General features: G+C 27.6%; 1 protein-coding gene across 6 annotated transcripts in view; it reads left to right on the plus strand.

The window, feature by feature from the left end:
* The window catches only part of t (C45 family peptidase tan), a 102,922-nt gene extending 84,048 nt beyond the window's left edge, over positions 1 to 18,874 (plus strand). For all 6 annotated transcript variants that reach the window (XM_075372987.1, XM_075372983.1, XM_075372985.1 and 3 more), the window contains 7 exons: positions 132 to 384; positions 8,889 to 9,086; positions 9,390 to 9,494; positions 11,049 to 11,283; positions 12,576 to 12,813; positions 17,283 to 17,488; positions 18,300 to 18,874. In XM_075372987.1, the coding sequence (XP_075229102.1) occupies positions 298 to 384; positions 8,889 to 9,086; positions 9,390 to 9,494; positions 11,049 to 11,283; positions 12,576 to 12,813; positions 17,283 to 17,488; positions 18,300 to 18,397 (1,167 nt within the window). In that variant the 5' untranslated portion in view covers positions 132 to 297 and the 3' untranslated portion in view covers positions 18,398 to 18,874. The remainder of the gene's footprint in view (positions 1 to 131; positions 385 to 8,888; positions 9,087 to 9,389; positions 9,495 to 11,048; positions 11,284 to 12,575; positions 12,814 to 17,282; positions 17,489 to 18,299) is intronic.
* The last annotated feature ends 527 nt before the right edge of the window (positions 18,875 to 19,401 follow it).

Below are 19,401 nucleotides of genomic sequence, written 5' to 3' on the forward strand. Positions count from 1 at the left end.
ACTCTACCTCATTTAAAATTTAAATTTAAATTTAAAATGTAAATTAATTTGTTTTATTTTTTATAACATCTTATTGTACTCTTTAAAATAATTTGTGAAATTTTATTTTATATTTTTCTACCTTTTTTCAGCAAGGAAGCCATACTAGTCACCATTTTTGCTGTTTTTAATACATGAACTTTATACGTTATTGGATTACTTATAACTCGGCTTCCTTATCAGTTCTAGCACACAAATAGATCTCAATACAGTTTATTTTGTACGTATCCACTACTTGAAGTACATTTTTTTAACAAGATGCCGGTTTCAGAGAAAATTGGAAGAAGAAATGCTATACCAGTTTTATATTGTCGAGGAACATATTATGAAGTTGGATTTGATGTTGTAAGTATCTCTTTCCTATATTACTTTGTTTTCATTTGATAAAAATTACCAAGCCAATAAAGAAATTGAATTATAAAAGATAAGATAGATGTTAAAGTATGATATACACATAATCTTTTAAGTTTATATATATATATATATATATATAAAATTGAAATATATATATGATTGAAATGACCAGTAAAAAAAATAAATTTAATTACTTTTTTAACTTTTGTGACTGTACTTGTAGACATACACTTATAATTGTGTTAATGCAAACCAATAACTGCAGGAAAATCAGATCATCACTAAATTTCAAATTATTCATAATTATAAATATTATGGACACTAGCCCATTCTGTTGTTGTATTTGACTTATAAAATAAAATTGTAATTTTATTTGACATATGAAATAAAATATTTTTTAAAATTATATATATGTAATGAAAAATATGTAACTGTAAATGCGTAGTGCTCTATATGTAAACTACAAAATGTACCTACACTTCACTACATTACAAAATGTAGTGCAGTAGTATTTATAAGTATGAATACAAGTATTTTTAATCACTGAAAGTATTTCTGTAAATGTGATTTGAATTAATGTAATATAAATTCTTCAACGTTACAATATATGTAAACAGAAACATGTATCAGTGTAAATTATTTATTTATCATAATTTTATCAATACTACTAAGTTCAGTGTTCAATTTAGACAATTTAGATTCTAATTATGATAATTTTAAGCAGTTGACTGTTACACTCCTCTTTCTATGTATATATATTTCTGTAGCACAGTAGAAATAGTAAATAGTCTTTTTTTTTTTCAAAAGGATTTATTTATCTACTTTTTATTTAATGAGAGTTTAAAATAAATGTGTATTAAGTGGAGATTAAAAGTTTTATCATATCACATTTACAAAATAAAAATGAAAGATGTGTAATTTTATTATTGTATATGAACACTTGTCATTTTATATTATTTATTTATGTTATCCAACATTTGTTTTAAATATATTAATGAAATAAAATTTAAGTTAACATTAAAAGAAACAGTGTGTAAGATGAATTTCTGTGAAGCCTTAATATAAAAAAGTAAATCTACTTCTAAATGAGGCATCCAAATATGTATGTACAGTAGAGTAGTGTGTACTTGTACACATAATAATTTGGTTCAAAGTAACTGTTGTTTTCAACAGATAAGTCCTTCACTTAGTTCATTTTATTTAAAATTACAAAACTCTTGAAATGACAGACCAGATCAGATTTTATAAATACCATGTATTTAATCACTCTTGTGACAATCTTCTGTGATTAGTGCTGCTGTTCTTATGCTGGTGTCACTTGATTATTGCTGGCAGTTAAAGTATGTTCAAGTTGTATCTATTCATTTGGAATACTATTGTAGGTTGGCATATTTTAATATTCTACACATAAACACACACAGACACACAGAGAGAGAGAGAGAGAGAGAGAGAGAGAGAGAGAGAGAGAGAGAGAGAGAGAGAGAGAGAACGAACACAATTTAACAATATGAATATATAAACATAAATCATCATATACTAAATGAACAAGACACAATTCAAATCCAGTACATTTTTTGTTCACTTTCTAAGTATATGTCTGCCTAATTAAAAAAACAAATTGCCTCAAAATCATTAACTGACAGGACTGAGAACAGCACCACTTATCACTGAAGATGAATATGTGGGCGACTGTAAACATTTTTTAAAGGTTATAAAAAAACCTTTTACTTATAAAATTTAGTTAGGTTAATCATTTCAGAAGTTTATATTTTTAATAATCATCATGTCATGGATTTGTTTATTGTAAAAATTTGTTTATTGTTTAAATTTGTTTATTGTAATGTAGCTTGCAATTTGATTTTGACAAAATAAAAATTAGTTTGTTTTAATCTATTCATAATAAATGTTGATCAGCATCATGAAACATCACAATTTTAAAGAATATACTTAACCCCAAAATCATAGGGTCAATTTTTTAAATGCATGCATGTAATTTAAGTGGCAGCATCAAAATGTTTTCCTGAAATCATTGACGTGTATTTTTATTTAAAATTGTGTTAATTATTATAACTCTAATTAATATTGCAATTGTTAAATTAGTAAAATAATCTCTTTAGAATATTATATATATTTATTAGTAATATATGTAGTTTTTTATTAAAAAAATATATTATGTGTTGGTACAGTTTGATACAGCTCACTTCTTACTTGTGGTTTTTATTGTTTACCCATTTTGATATATCTGAGCATTGTGTATTGTTATTATACACATTTTTTGTTGTGTAAGCAAACAATTTGAAGAAATTTATCTTATTTTATGTTATTATTGGCTACTAAATTAATCAGCATAGTGACACATTGCCTGATATCACTCAGTTAATGATAGTTTGGCACTGTTTGAAAGTGTTGTAAAGGTGTAAAAATGTAAAAAATATTTTGGCAGTTCTGCTCAAGAAGACCAACTTTTTATTATTTTACTTTGTTTTCATTTTTGCAGGATCATAACGAACCACACTTCTAACTTGCCCCAATCAAATTTTTCGACCTTATATTGAGGATAAGTCAAGAATGACCCAATCTTCATCAAATTTTCACATACACAACTTCAGATATACTACTACAGCATTTCTTAATTTCAATTTAATTGATCAAGTAGCATGAAAATTTGTGGCCACAAAATTTTTTACATAGGCCTATAAATTTATAAGGAAACCACAATTTAACTGAATGGTATGTTTGTACTCCTCATATCTCAAAATGTAAAGAAAATTCATTTTCACCCCTACTCTCTCCATGTGACTGAATCTAATATTGTATTTTTCTCTGAAAAGTCAATAAAAAATTAATGGTAAAACAGGGTTAAAAATCAGTATATATTCCTGAATTTCAGATTCTCTTACTTCAAGCTCAGTATCATACTCTTTAAGTTGTTTCTCCTTATTACTTTTCTTATGCTTTTCAAAACTCATGTCTTTTGAGAACAGTGCTTTCATAAAGGCTGCATTTTACGTAGACCTTTCTGCATTTTGAATAAAAACTAAAAATAATAAATAATATGTATTTAAAAAAAAATGTTCAAAAAAATAAAAAGTAATATTTTTTTAGTTAAAATTCAGCTTTTTGATGGTGCCAAATTAAAGGTTAGTTACTAGTAGTTCAGTCTCAATTTAGTGTCAGCTAAAATTTTCATACTAACATTTATAAAATAAATCTAAGTTTATACATAGGCAAAATATTTAAGTAAAAAATGTTTTTTTTAAGGCTTAAAGAGAGCAACATACAGTCAACATCTGTTAAATAGTGGTTGATACAAACCATTTATTCAATATTAACACCTTGTTATTTCTTTATATATATAAGAAAAAGGACCACATCTTAATAGATTTGATTAATATGAAATATATAAACAAATGAACTGTAAAAATTTTAATTCGACAAATTTTTCTACCAACTTCTAAATATGTCTGCTCAATTAAAAAAACCACCAACACTTGAAAACAGTAGCGCCAGTAACAATAAAACAGAGTGGTCAAAAAGATGACTAAAAACATTTTTAAGTTAATAAAAATGTTTTATTACAAAAATTTAATTCACTTAGTCATTGTAAAAATGTTTATGTTTTTCTTAAAGATTATGTTATATTATTTTCTGAATAAATAGATACACAATACTTATACTCAGTGGTGGCTTGTAGCTAAAATTAGTGGGGATGCTGCTCCAGGAAATTTTTTCTGGTCCTTTTCGAAGCCATGGTTAAGAAGAAGAATAGCTAGAAGCAGGATAATAATCTAATTTTACACTTGATCATATTCAAGAATATGGTACATGATTTTTAAGCACACTGTGCTTAAAAACCATATTCAGTTTAACCGAATAAATAATAAAATATCAATACAGATATTTTTTAGTATAATTAGATAATAGTTTAATAAAATGTCTGCTTAAAAACATTCCAGTCTAGTGATACTTAATTTAATTTTCTATGTACACAGAAACAAATACAAAATTAGTTTTTACTAATTACATTCTCTTTTGCCCTTCAAGTGTGTTTTTGGACAGATTTGGCAATCAAAAAGCCCTTGCTTTCTCCCATCTTTTGATCACTACTGAAAAAACAATTAAACCAATTTCATATTCCTTTCACCGACTAAACTAGAAAAGGAAATGAACAAGGAACGTTCCATATACATGCGGAGTAAAAAAAAAATCTACCTTCCACCAGCACGCCAGGGTTGGCACTGCGGGAGCAATAGTGCTCTCTCTCCCTTGTAGCCTCATATGCAGCTTCCTATGAGTGCATGCGCATAACATCCAAACACCACGTTGCTGGAACTGTGAAGTGCACAGTTCCATACAAAGATTTTTGTGTTTTTTTTTACAAACTGGGGATAGCTATTGACATTAAGCTTAAGGATTATATATTGTACAAGTATAAAGAAAGAATTAAAGAAAAAAGGATTCATTATGTTAAATGTTATCGATAGTATCAAGTGGTACTGCAGTTCCACAGTGCCTATATGTGAGCCGCCACTGCTTATACTTATATAAGTTTAATCATATCTTTTGGTATTATGTAGATAAAAATTTAAGTTAATATAATTGGAAGGAATTTTTCCAATATTTCTAATACTTTGTAATACTTTGAACCAAAATCAGCTAAAGGCTGAACATAGTAGTCAGCAGAACTTTGATTAAAAATATTGCCCCATTCAGATAATAAACAGTTAAAAAATGTTTATCCACACAGTTTTCAAGCTGAATAACATTGAATGCTTTTTATTTTCTTATTTTTTTAAGTTTATGCATCTAACCTGATTTGATTTCAAGGACTTTATTTATAGTATTGTACTGTATAATTTTATCCTGCTATACCATGTGTTTACATTATTTCCTTTGTAGTAAGGGAATAAAAAGTTTGAAGCTAGAATCAGGAATAGAATTTGTAGGAAGAAAAGTAAAAATCAGAACAATTATTAGTATTACACTAAAGGAAGTTATTCAAATAATGTAATATACAGCAAAAAGAACTCTCAATGTTTGCATAAAATATATTTATGTAAATTTTTTTATTCAAAACTGTATGGAAATTATTCAGTAAATGCAGTACTAGCAAAAGGATGATAAATCATTCAGTTTTGCATCTAAACTTTTACTGAAACACACAAAGTGATAATAATGAACCATCATAATCAGTCTTTTTTATATTCCATTCCAAATTTGTTTAATAAACATTGATCCATACTTACTCATCAATTATTAATTTAAAAATAATTTTGTTATTTGTTATAATACCTACTAATCAGGCGACAATATTCACAATTTATTTTAAAAAGCTAGCAAAAGGTTGCATAATTTTTTTGGTTTTGCCCTTGACAAGTTTTTATTTCAAACATATCACAGGTGTTAAAATATTAATGACTTAATTATGCAATACATACAGTAAAATAAAAAATGTTGGGCTTGATTTGACTCCACTGATCAAATGACATTTTTATCTTAAAAATTACACAGTATTTAAATTATAAGTGAGAAAATTTGTTACTCAGAATATTGATATATTCTGAGTAACAAATTTTGAGTCAGTCAACCTCCCTTCACTATATGACCTCTTTATCAACAAAATGATATACTGTATTTAGGGTATAATTACTAAAAAAAATAAAAATTTTAGTAAAAAAACTTGGATCACATTTGACCCAATCTTGAATGAAATTTTTAAAATAGATTTTAAGAAACAGTAGAAATATCAGAAATTATAAGAAATTCAAAATATGTTTTTAATTCTTAAGTTAGATTCTGTCGGACACCCTTTTTTAAAAGTTACCATGTCATCTACATTAATACTAGGAACAGTTGAATTTCTAATCTGGAAAATTAAATTTAAAAAGAATTAACATTTTAAGTATGACCCTTTTTTTATAGGAGGGGGATTCAAAGTTTATCTATTGGAGTAATTATTTCAATATTCAGCCCAATTTGGTGTTACATTATTTAACAAGGCTAAAAAATATGTAGTTTACAAAAAAAAATATTGATACCAGGATGCCTTTTGTCCAGTAGGGTTGAAAATCAGGCTCAAGCTGATATATAAATATATATATATATATTTATAAAACCAAATTTCAACTTTTTTGGTCAGCAGGTTTTTGAGATATGAGACAAAAACTGTTTAGAAATAATGTTGATTATCCCTCCTTCCATAAATCCAATCAACTTAAAACTTGGAACTATGGAATTTTAAATAACTTAATAAGTACATTTATCATAATAAACCTGTTTTCTGCAACCACTGTACAAAAGTAAAAAATTAAAAATGGTGAAAATTATCCCTCCTGCCTCCTTTTTTAATGTCATCTCAATAACCCATATATAGAAGCTTTTTGAACCATTTTCAAAGAGTTTATGCTGAACCAGTCTGAAGTTTAATCAAAATACAGTCAACACACGTACTTACATAAATTTATCTTCTGGAAATTTCTGTAACTCTTTTGTATCTTTTTGGACTAAGGGGGTTTAGAAACATTGACAAAAACTGTAAAAGTAAAAATCATTTTACAATATGAATTTGAATAATAAAATAAAAAGTAATGGTTGTAAAATTACTATTTAGCTATTCTTAGTTTTGTGAATTTATGAGGTTTGTGGTGATGTGCAAAGAATTAGTAAGTTTGTGATTGTTGGTTTTTTGTTAATTTTTTTTTATTGTAGTGATGGATTTATTTATTTATTGTAACCATATTTTACAATAAAATTTTTTATGGTACATTTTGTTTGTGTATGTTAAGAATTATTCACACTGTCTTGGGTAGAACTGATTTAATAAGAGAATATCATCAACATTAGTAAGACAAACAACACCAAATATATTACTTTAGAGTTCTGTTGTTGTTTTATTTAAAAAAAAAAAATACATATATGTATATATATTTCACCCTCAAATTTTTTTGAAATTGAGTAGCACTTAAAAGTATTGGACTAGTTTTGACATGCTAAAAAATAGTTCAAACAGACCACTACTTGAGGATGTAATATACAAAGTGTCCCATTTTAAACGCAACTTACCAATCAGCCTTCTATATTTAAATTGACTGCCCAACTGACTGACATTTTACTGGAATGGACATGTCCAACAAATGAACATCATGCAGACGCAGTAGACTGTTACTGATAGCCATAGAAAGGTGATCATAATGCTCAGTGCATTGTTAAAGAAAAGATTGTGTTTTCACAAGATGAACATGTTTTTATTCTTGAGTCATACTTTAGCACGTGATCAGTGGTTGGAGTGCAACATTGCAATATTTTTGGTATAAGTACTGTGATAAAGCAGCACCTAACATGATATCAGTTTTGAGGTTAGTGGCTAAATTTAGAGAGACAGGTTTTGTTAATAACATGGAACACAAAAGATTGATGACATTGTTGAATGAAACACAGTCACTGAAATCAAAGATCGATTAACTGCCTTGTCAAAAAAATCAATTAGATACTTGTCAGCTGAAATTAATTTATCAAAATCAACTGTTCATCAGATGACAAAAAAATTAAATTAAACTTATGACCATATTGAATTCAAACAGTTCATCAACCTCTTGATCCAATGACAATGAAGTGACAAAGAAAAACAGCTAGAATATTGTCATTGGTTTTATCAATTCATGTGTGAAGGTATTCATGTTATGGACTTGATTTTTTTCATAGATGAGGCGTGTTTTCATCTGTACAGCTATGTGAACAGCCATAACAGTAGGATTTGGAGGGCTGAAAATCCCCACACATCATAAAAAACAATTGCACCTACAGATGATAGGCATATTGTGTGCAATATCAAGAAAAATTGTTATTGGTCCTCTTTTATTCAAGCGCACCATTACTGCAGAATGATTTCAGAATATTTTATTGTACTCTTGAAGAGGAAGATACTGCTGGTTTCAACATGATGTTGCATCACACTATGCACATTCAATTTCTGATTTTAATGAATTCTTTGGTGATCGTGTTATTGGTCATGGCTTATGGCTGCCAAGATCTCCAAATTTGACTTTGTGTTTTTTTTCTTTGTGTTACCGCAAAGAAAAAGCCTTAGCAACAAACCACAAACACTTGAATAACTGAAGGACAATATTGAACGAGCTGTTTTAAATTCATTCCCACAAACTCTGAACAGTTGCAAGAAACACAGTAAAAAGGGTGTAAGCATGTATTCATGAAGAAGGCAGTCACTTCTAGCAGTTACTTTAGAATTTAAGGTATTGGAAAGTTTGGAAATAAAATATTTAATTTAATAACTTATAAATGGCTTTTTTTTTAAACAAAAATAAACAAAATAGCAGTTGGAGTATTTTGCATGAACATTAAAATCTTGTTTCAGTATTTTTTTTAGGACCTTAAAATTCCTATTAATTTCAATAATATTTTTTGACTACACTCAGTTTTTTGGATATTTGTTTTTCAAAATTTTTATGAAAAATCTAATTTTTATTTACATTTTTCAGGGTCGAACTTTTAGCGGTTTAATTAAAAGTTTTCTTGAAATATCAAACCCATTAAATAAGGTTTATTTACCATTATATGAAACGTCTGAAGGTCGTGCTGTCTATGAATCAACACTGGCTGCTGTTAAAGAAAATTTTCCACAATATGTTCGAGAAATGGAAGGCACAGCTGATGGTGCAAAAGTTCCTTTTCATAAAGTAAGTGTTTTTATTGTTTTTAAAAATAATGATCATTAATTGTCTGCAAAAAAGGACAGATGTTTTAATTCAACCTGTTAGCTTTTTTTAACACCTTATAAACAAAACAACAAAAAAAATAATGGGATGTAATGCAAGTTTTTCTATTAGGTGGAATATTCAGATACATAGTGGACAATACATTGCCCACAGGCTGCCAATTTGTCAACACTGTTGAAAAGAGTACATTTTAAATATCACTTATTATTTAATATTATTAATTACTTTCAAATACTGATAGATTTTTTATTCTCTTCATTCCAGTTGTTCCTGCTACATATGGATGAAATTCTACCAAATGTTTTACAAAAAAAACCATCAGATACCACAAATGGTTGTTCTACTTTATGTATAAACTACCCTAACCAGGTACTTATATAATTAATTGATAAATTAGTGAAATAATTAAAACTTTTTTTTAGTGTTTTTTTTAAATTTTTTTATTTTATTTGTGTGCAAGTGCCATATTGTGTTTTGTGTTGGGATTTTAATACACCATGGCAAGTCTAATTATTAGATGATCTGTATTAACAAGACTAGTATTCTACTACATCGCTAGTATTTTTGTCAGTGGGAGAGAAAAAATACTCCTTTTTCTTTTTTTTGACACAGAAAGCGGCTAATGACTGCACTAGTTGATGGGGCATCAACTAGTGCAGTCATTAGCCGCAAAACCTCAAAAAATCAATCATATAAAAAAAGTACAATGGAAAAGAAACATTGAAATCTGTTTATAGCCTTTCATTTCTGATATCAGGTTACTTTGGTCTTGATTCTTGAAAATTCTTATTTTACTTATTATTCTCTTATTTGCCATTACTAAAACAAATAAAAAATAAATAAATAAAAAAAATAATTAAATAATAGTAGTGGTGGTTAGGATAAAGATAAATATGAATATTTTATCATATATTACTAAAAATGATTATTAATGAATTGTTATAATGAATGACTACCACATTAATACCATGATGATACAGACCTCATCAACTGACATAACACACTTCATAATAGCTCAATAATTTAGCTTTCGAATACATGTTACATTACTTAATACAAAAACCCTTGGTCAGCCAATAGCTACACTTAAAACTTAATGTAAAAAAAAGTTTGACAGATTAATAGTTACTCATTCATATTTGTAGAGAAAATCTTATTTAGTATAAAACACAAAACAAAGTTAAAAACATATTCAGCTACATGAAAAACATAATGTAAAATAAGTATATAACAAAATATACTTCTATTATCAGTGATTTGAAATTTCCAATATTTTCAAGGAAGAATGTTACATTTGTCATTCTCAAAACAACAAATAAAATATGCAAGACTCTACAGAAACTAACAATACAAACAGTGTGACAAAATACAAAATATCAGGCATATACAAATTAAATGGCAGTGACTGTACTAAATACTACATTAGACAAACTGGATGCAAATTTACTCTCAAATACTTGTACATGAAATATGTACAGGCACTGCACCTAGCAAAAGATTTAATTAGCATTTGTTAATAAATCTTAGAAAAACAGCCAATATTCAAAGACATTAATCACAACCTACAAACTTCTATTATAGCACGTAAAAACCAAGACTGCAATGAAATTTACAAACTTTTAATTTGACAAAAACAAAATATTAAATCAACAAAAACAAGACAGATCAGATATTTGATAATATATTAAAAGGATTTCCTAACCATTTTAATCACTGACAAATAACACCGACAAAAATAACTAGGTACTAAATTTTGTATGATTTGATATCATTATGTTGATTACCTAGACTGAATTCAGAATTTTATGTACCTGGTTTCTTCATTTGATATATATTATTATCTAGAAAGTAGTGTTTTTTTAATTTTATCAGTATCTCATGTTATTTTGATTAATTTAGATCTAATTTTTTTTGTTTATGTAGGAAATACTGGGTCATACAGAAGATGCTTTATCAGAAGTACTAAATCATATATACTTTGTGTCAGCCCATATCAAAGAAGATATACCACAAGGTCGTTGGAAAGTGACTGAAGAGAGATTTTCTTCATTATGTTACGCTGGACATTTACCTGGATTTACGATGTCATATAATCATCATGGACTTGTATTTTCAGTCAACATAATAAGTGCAAAAACACTTGTAGCTGGAAAAACACGTCAGTACTCTACTAAAGTTTATTAATCTAAGTAATTACTAAATAAGTAGTACAAAAAATTGAAACTCGTGCAATTCTTCAGTATATTTTAATATCAGTCTTTCATCAAGGTCTAACTAGTTAATTTTATTTTTAATTTCTGGTCAGACATATTTGAAAATCTTGTTTTTTTTTATAGATTCAAAACTGGTTTAATTTTAATTTTAAGACAAAGCAGGTAATAACAAAACAGGTTTCCTTCCTGTCTCTCTAATTGTTATTAAATTAAAAACTGTATGTTAATTAATATTTGCATTGTAAAAGTTGAAAATAAATGAGCAGTTAATATGAAAAATAATAAATTTGCAGTCTCATTTCTTGTTGTTCTGCCATAGTACATCTTTTCTTCTGTTTAGGAGAAAAATAACAATTATTAATTGATTGTCTGACATTTACTTACCACTTTTCCTACGTATAAAGTATTTAAAATGATAGAAAATTAAAAGAAAAGAGGAAACTTCTCTCATAACAGTTGTGCAGGTTCTGATGCCAATAACGATAACTAATCAGATGAAACAACAGACATTAAATTCAAAACTGGCTAATCTGTATTAGAGGGTTATTCAGCCTTAATGTCTCAAGTTTAGTGATTGAAGTGAACAGTTTAAACAAAAACATGTGCCAAATTCACTGACAGAAAATCTATATTTAAGGTAGGGATACTTGAAGGAAATTTGATGGTCTAAAAACCAGACCCTTCTAGGAATCGAATACAGGACCTAACATGTAATTTTTAAAGCATTTTGACTATAAATAAATAAAGTAATTTACATAAATTATAAATAGCTATTTTATTGAAATTAATCTTTTTAAGATTCATATTATTCCTCTGTACTGTAAAATTATATTTTAAATTTTACTAACAAACCATCTAGTATAGAATATTGATAGCACACTTCTTACCTTAATTCTATCATGATAGTACTTTTGCAGGATCCCGCATCCTCAGACATGAATGATTTCTTTTATCATATTTCACATTAAAATAAAAATATTATATATATGTTAATATATAATATAAAAAATATTACACATATGATAATATATAATATTTTTATTTTAGTGTGCAATTTGATGAAATGAATTCATTCATGTTCGAGGTTCCAGAATCCTGTATAAGTACTGTCATATTAAGGTAAGAAATGATTTTTTACTTATCTATACTAGGTAGTTTATGTCAGTAGAATTTAAAATATAAATTATAAATAATTTACATAATAACAAATTGTATAACTGGCTTATATGATTCACAGCTAGGTTTTTCCTCACTCGAGCATTACTGGCTGCAGAAAATTTTGTTCAAGCTCAGCAGATTTTAAGAGATACTGGTTGTGGTGCAGCAGATGCAGTTAGCATCAATATGACATTTCTTACTCAAGATGGGGATAGATTGTTCCATAATGCAGAAGTAGCACCTGCTTTAAATACTAATGAGTCTACATTAAGTGTTTTTACTGCATCACCTGGAGAACATATATTTCATTGTAACAAGTTAGTAAAATTTTTTTCTTGTCATTTTAATGTTTTCATAACCTTTTTTTTTACAGTTATATGAAACAATTTTGAGAGATTCTGTCGCTTTTAAAAGAAACAATTTAGTTTTATTACCTCATGCTATTCTAATCTGATAGATTTAATTTATGATTCAAGATAATTCATTCTTAGGAATCAATTTTTGTAAAATATTTATTTTTTCTACATTTCATTCAGTAGAAAAAGTATTTTTATCATTCACTTGATCTGTGCTGGGGAAGCGATTTTCACCTTTACAACCAACTTTATAACATTTCTGCAGTGGTATTTTGCACAATTGGGTTCAAATCCACTTAAATCTATTAATTTTAAACTAAAATTGGAATGCATATGTTTATCAGGGATCAATCAGGGGCATTGTTTCAGAAATGTTAGCCCAAAGGTACACTTAGACAGGTTATATTCTATGGCAATATATTGGTGTAATTTTATAGCTACATTTGGGTATATTTCACATATGGGAATATTTTTTCTTTTACAGTAATGTCAGTAGTTGCTTGCATGTTGTGTTGGTGTTGTCCACCTGCCTCGGATTACATAATAAATGGCTTGAATGCATCTGTCTTTGTATTTTTATACAAGTACCTCTCTCTTAGCACATAACAAAAACTATCTCTCTACCTACTCTTCCTGAAAGTAAGCATTACACTTGTAATCTACAAAAAATCATAAACAACCTCTACTTTATTTTCGTATGATTTTATATAGATTTAATCAGGTTTTTTATTTTTCTAGAGTATATTTAATTTCATAACTGATGTAATACATACATAAATGGGAATAAGAAATTACTTAACTTCATGAAAGCAGCTTAGTTATATCCAAGTTATCAATTGCGATTGCATGAAATAACAAAGATCAAAATACGAAAAGAAATAGTTGGAGTGCTATTACTTCTGAGTTTAGCCTAGTTAATGAAAACATATTAAAAAAAATTGGATGTCCAAAATCATTTTAGACATCCCAAATATAATTAATTGGTAATTATTTAAATTTCATTCCTCTGTTAAACTTTACTGTTAACTATGTAAATGTGAATACATCCAATTCATATTTAACATTTTTTTGATTTTTATTAGTACAATTATACCATCAAATCGTTATCTGTAAGCAAGTTCCTTACTCCATTCTAATATATGTTCAGCTAAACCTTTTTTTTTTTTGAATTCCTAATAATTTTCATTCCCTTTAGATTGTTCTCATCAATCTTTATTCTTTTCCAGTCTCTGTACGGTGCATCTTCTACTCTTCTAACACTATTTTAATCAGCTCTTTACCTCTCTTGATGTAACCCAGCCAGTTAGCTTTCCTATAGTGGATTGTTTTAGCTAAGTTTCTTTTCTCATTCACTTTTTTAATTACTTCTTTATTTTTCACTCTCTCTGTCCATTCAATTTTCTTCATTCTCCACTGTGACCACAAAGTCTCCAGCCTATTTCTTCTTATCTTAACAAAAATAATTTTTTTTAGTCTATGCAGAAGTACAAACACACTTCTTCAAATCTAAATACATTTTACTGCATTACTGTTTATTAAATGTTTCCTTAATTATTACTATTCTTGTTTTTACTTCTGTGTTTTCACAAACTTTTGTTAAAGTAGTTCCTGTACTGTTTTATTTTTTTAGTTCTTCCTATTTTGTTTATTCAGAAAATGAAATCATCTGTTTAATATGCTTCATTTCCTAACAGCACCGTGTCTTACGCAAATGTTATATAATTTATTTATCTTCTTCCTATACTTAACCCTCATCTTCTACTAGATAATCTTTGATCATATCTTCTACATACTATTAAACATCATTGTAGATAGACAGCACCTTTGCTTTATTCTCTTCCATGTTTCAGGCTGTACATCCTTTATTTTCATAGTCATTTTCTGATTAAAGTATATAACTTTCTATCTTCTTTCCTTTTAACCTACTATTTGGCCTTTTAATGTTTCCATTAGTTCATTCTGTTTAACAAGCTCAAATACCTTTTCCATATCTACAAAACACGTATCTATTCTTTAAGATTTTTCTTCATAAATTTCACCAATAATTCTTATTAGTTCAATAATATTCTTATATATTGCCTCCCTTCCTAAATTGTTCTTCTGTAACCAATCACTCCAGTTTTTTACTTAATTTTAAACAGTGTTCTCTTCAAAATAGAAGAATCATTGCTGAATGGAAAATTAAACCAAGTGTCCTGTGATCCTTATCCCTTACTGCACCTTGTTGTATGGGGATTTGAATCATGATTGTTTAAGAAAGTCTTGTGGCTGCATCTCATTGTTGAAGTTCACATAAAACAGCTTCACCATTTCTTGTAATCCTTTTTCATTAAAATTTCTTTTTGAGCACTCCTATACCCACAGAATTTCTGTTCTTCATATTTCTTGTTGCTTATATTACTTCCAATTTTCAAATTGTTGCTTCAATATCACCCTCTTACATTTCATCCTGATCTTGTGAGAGAAAATCAGTAAAGTAAAAAATGCAAATGTAATTAGAAAAGTTAGCAAACTATATTTGAATACAACAGGGTACAATATTTTAACAAAATAAATATATTTATGACTAAAACTGTATTAATTTTAAAATTCAGCAAAATAGAAATAATGAAAAACATCTCCATTGTTTTACTGCTCATTAAAACTAGTGTAGGTAGATTTATTACATTTTTAGGACTTAACTTGAAATAAAACAAATAAAATTAAAATATCAGTGGGCTATTTGTATTAAGTACGTATCAAGAGTAGAATATATAATTCTTATCACCATTATGTTGTAGCATATGCACATAAGAACAAAAAAAGATTTGGGGCAATATTTTTAAATTACAAAAAAGAGCAGCAGTTCAATATGTAGTAAAGATTAGTGATCTGGAGTCCGACAGAGAACATTGTATGATGAACAAGATATTAATGTCATGTTTGTGTTTATGAACTGATGCAAAATTCAAACCAACTAAATCATCAAGTTTGAAATTCAAACTATCAAAATGTAGCTGAGGTCCATAATCTAAAAACGTACAAAAACAAACCACCATGTACTGGTTTTAAGTATTACTACAATAACAAGAGATAAAAAATATCAACGCCTTTATAAAATATTTGAAAAAATAATTAATTGATGAATGTTTGTAGATAGAAGAATTTGAAAATAAAGTAATATTATACAGTGTCTCAAACAAATGTATATGTTTATTTATTTGATTTATTTATTTTATACATATATACTCTTTGAATGATTATAGCTAGAAAATGAACAAGGGTAGGAATGACAAAACCATCTCAACTGATAGTTCAAAACATCTGTTTTTCATTGTTGTAACTCATTGCTAAATTGAATCTTATTTATTTTATAATAAACACTGAAATAGTCAGTTCAATCTTTTTTAAAGTAACAACTGCAAGAATTCATGACAACTTTGAACAGTGGAAAATGTAAACAAGGGATGGTCTGGTCAAAGAAAAACCTCTTCGGGTAATGAAAATGCCACTTTAGTAATGGAAATCTTTACACAATCCCCAAAGAAATATCTTAGGCAATGTTTTCATGAGACTGGTATTAAAAAAATAGAGTATCCATAGAATTTTATGAGATAACAAGTGGAGACTGTACATACCAAGACTTCTACATGCAATAATAGAGGATGATTCAGGTACAGTTTTATGAATGATACCAAGCAAATTTGAAACTAGTCAATGAATGGTTTGTTGATTTAATTGTTTGGTTGGATGAAGCCATTTTTAACTTAATGGTAATAAATAATTACTGATTTTTTTTTTCTGTATATGAACAAGAAAAATCTATGGTATGAGGCTAATAATTGAAATGTTTGTCAGTGTACAAAATTATGTATAAATTTAAAGGAAAGTGAGTGCACATGTGCATGTGTGTGTTTAGTAGCTCATTGTCTTAGATTTTGGTGCTATTGTTTAAGTAATTGTTTTTAGTCTTATATTGTTTATTGATGGATGTATAAATAATACTAAGTGTAACAAGAGAATGAACTGTAAAATGACAAGTTTTCATTCTTCAGCTGGAGATTACTACGAGATGATAATAATAGTTTACTTATTTATTCCCAAAGAATATCTTTGTTTACTTATTTATTCTATGGGAATAAATAAGTAAACAATGATACAGAAAAACCTATGGCATTGAAATACATAGGTATATTATTTTGTATTCCCTCCAATAATTAAATGCCTATGTTAGTTACAGTTATTTAATGGTTTTTTTGCACAATACAAATTCGTTTTGTACAGAGTGAAAAAATGTCAAGCCTGAATTAGATTTGAACCCATTCTCTTGGTTGATGTGAAGAGATGCTACCACTCCACCACAGAGGTTGGAGTGGTATATTTTATTTATTAATGTATAAAATATGGTATTAAAATCTTAATGTCAGATTAAAAGATGGCTCTTGTTTCAGGTTCCTCAGATTAAAAGTTCCTGAAGTGGGTGGAATGATAGTATCTAGTAGTGATAGTAGGCAGGCAACTTTTGAATGTTTTTGTACAGGTCATGATCCTGATAATTTTCAAGATGTTCGGAATATTTTGGGTGATCAATCTGGAAAAGATTTTACCATATTTAGAGAATCTGGTGATGATGATTTTGTTAAAACCGTTGCTGTTGGTAAGTCAGTTTTAGATTATTTAATGCTTAGGATACTTGTGTATCACTTAATAAGATCTCATATATGCATTAAGTTGTAGAAGGCAATAAATGAAAAGTAATGCACACGCATGAACTTTTCATACACATGCACAAGTGAATGTGTTCCACATACACACCAAAATTCACAGAAACAGACTTTACCACTGAATTTGAAAATGAAAAAGAGCTTAAAATTTCTTAGCTCTCACAAACTCAAATCAAGTATTAAGACATACGTTAAAATACATGGATCATGGCATGGCTACACAACAGCCCCTTTCAACAACAGCTACCACCATGAACTCAACACAATAAAATAATTAACTGAAGCCAATGGATAATAAAATGGCAGAACATTAATAGACAAACTCCTTCACAGATTTCAAAACAAAGAACAGCATAAGACAATAAATAAAAACTTTAATATCATGAAAATAAGTTGCTACTGATAATAAATATTACAAAATTCATCACAGTAATTTATGTAACAAATTGTGTTGAAAAACTTTTATCAGTAGAAAATTAGATGCACCATATTTATAACACTCACATTTAAATTTGTTCTGTTTCTGGTCCATTCAGTCAAAAACAAACACATTTATTATTTTCTAATTTATCTTAAAGCAATTACGTGTAAAAAGAAATTGAAAGAAATTAAAATACACATGAATTAAACAATTAATTTTCCTTGTGATAATCACTGTTTTTCTGTAATCCTTTTTTTTTGCATTAGTTTTTTATTAAGTAAAATTTTAACAATTATAACATATGTGTGGTTCTACTGTTACAGGTATATTTGACTGTGTCGCTAAAACATGGAGTATCTATGCAGATAATCCTAAACTGAATGACCCCATTGTGGTACTTCCTCTTGTTCTTAAACATTAAATTAATAAATGTTAGCTACTATACTGTGTTACCATAATGATTTTCTGCTAATTAGATTAACTGAGGTTTAATTATGGTACTTAATAGTGTTATTAATAATCTATTTGATAGTTTAACCAAAGTTTTATTGTTTGTATAACATTTGTATTTATATTTGTCTTAAATAAATCAATTAAATATTTTAATAATTCATTTATGGAAACTTTGATCTTATTTACTTAAATATACATGAGTTGTTATGGAGTGTTTAGATTTTTGGTATGTATGTCTATTTTTTTTATATGTAATCCACTTTTAAATGCCTTTTAGAAGTCCACATTAGTACTGAAACAAAATGCCTTAAATGTATGCCTTATAATGTGATGACTTTTAATTTTAATTATATTGTTTTATGAAATGTTATATAACTGTAATAATTATGATGTGATCTGTTTGTGTTAATTTTAAATTAATTATTGTAAAATATTAAACCAGTAGTACTAATTTGTTATTTTCATTTTTTTCATCAACCTTTTCATTATTACTTTTTGGAAAATACTATTGAACTACTCGTACAGAAACTTGTTTATAAAATGGGGAAACAATTTCTATTCTGTTGTATTTGGATCAAGAGCTTCAGTCAATCAGAATTTCCGACTGGAGCTTCATGATTATTCATGCTCTGGCACTTACATTTTTAAGAAAATATATCTAGAATCTTTTCTTCTGCGATAAATAATGTACATCTGAAAAATTTAATTGTTTACCAACTTTTCAAAGAAAAGTACAAAATTACTTTTGGTTGCATTGGGGATAGGGGGTGAAAATTACTTTCTTTATGAAAATACCGCTTAAAATCAGGTTTCTTACATATACTATATATAAGCTTACATATAAAATTTTGTGGCTTGAAAATCTCTAAAACTACTTGATTAATTTCAATGAAATTTAGATATGCTATAGTAATATATATGAAGTTATGCATGTAACTGCACAGTATAGTGGTGCATTTTTTCTTCTAGAAT

Source organism: Lycorma delicatula, chromosome 8 (assembly GCF_047948215.1).
Source record: "Lycorma delicatula isolate Av1 chromosome 8, ASM4794821v1, whole genome shotgun sequence".
Classification (NCBI taxonomy): domain Eukaryota; kingdom Metazoa; phylum Arthropoda; class Insecta; order Hemiptera; family Fulgoridae; genus Lycorma; species Lycorma delicatula.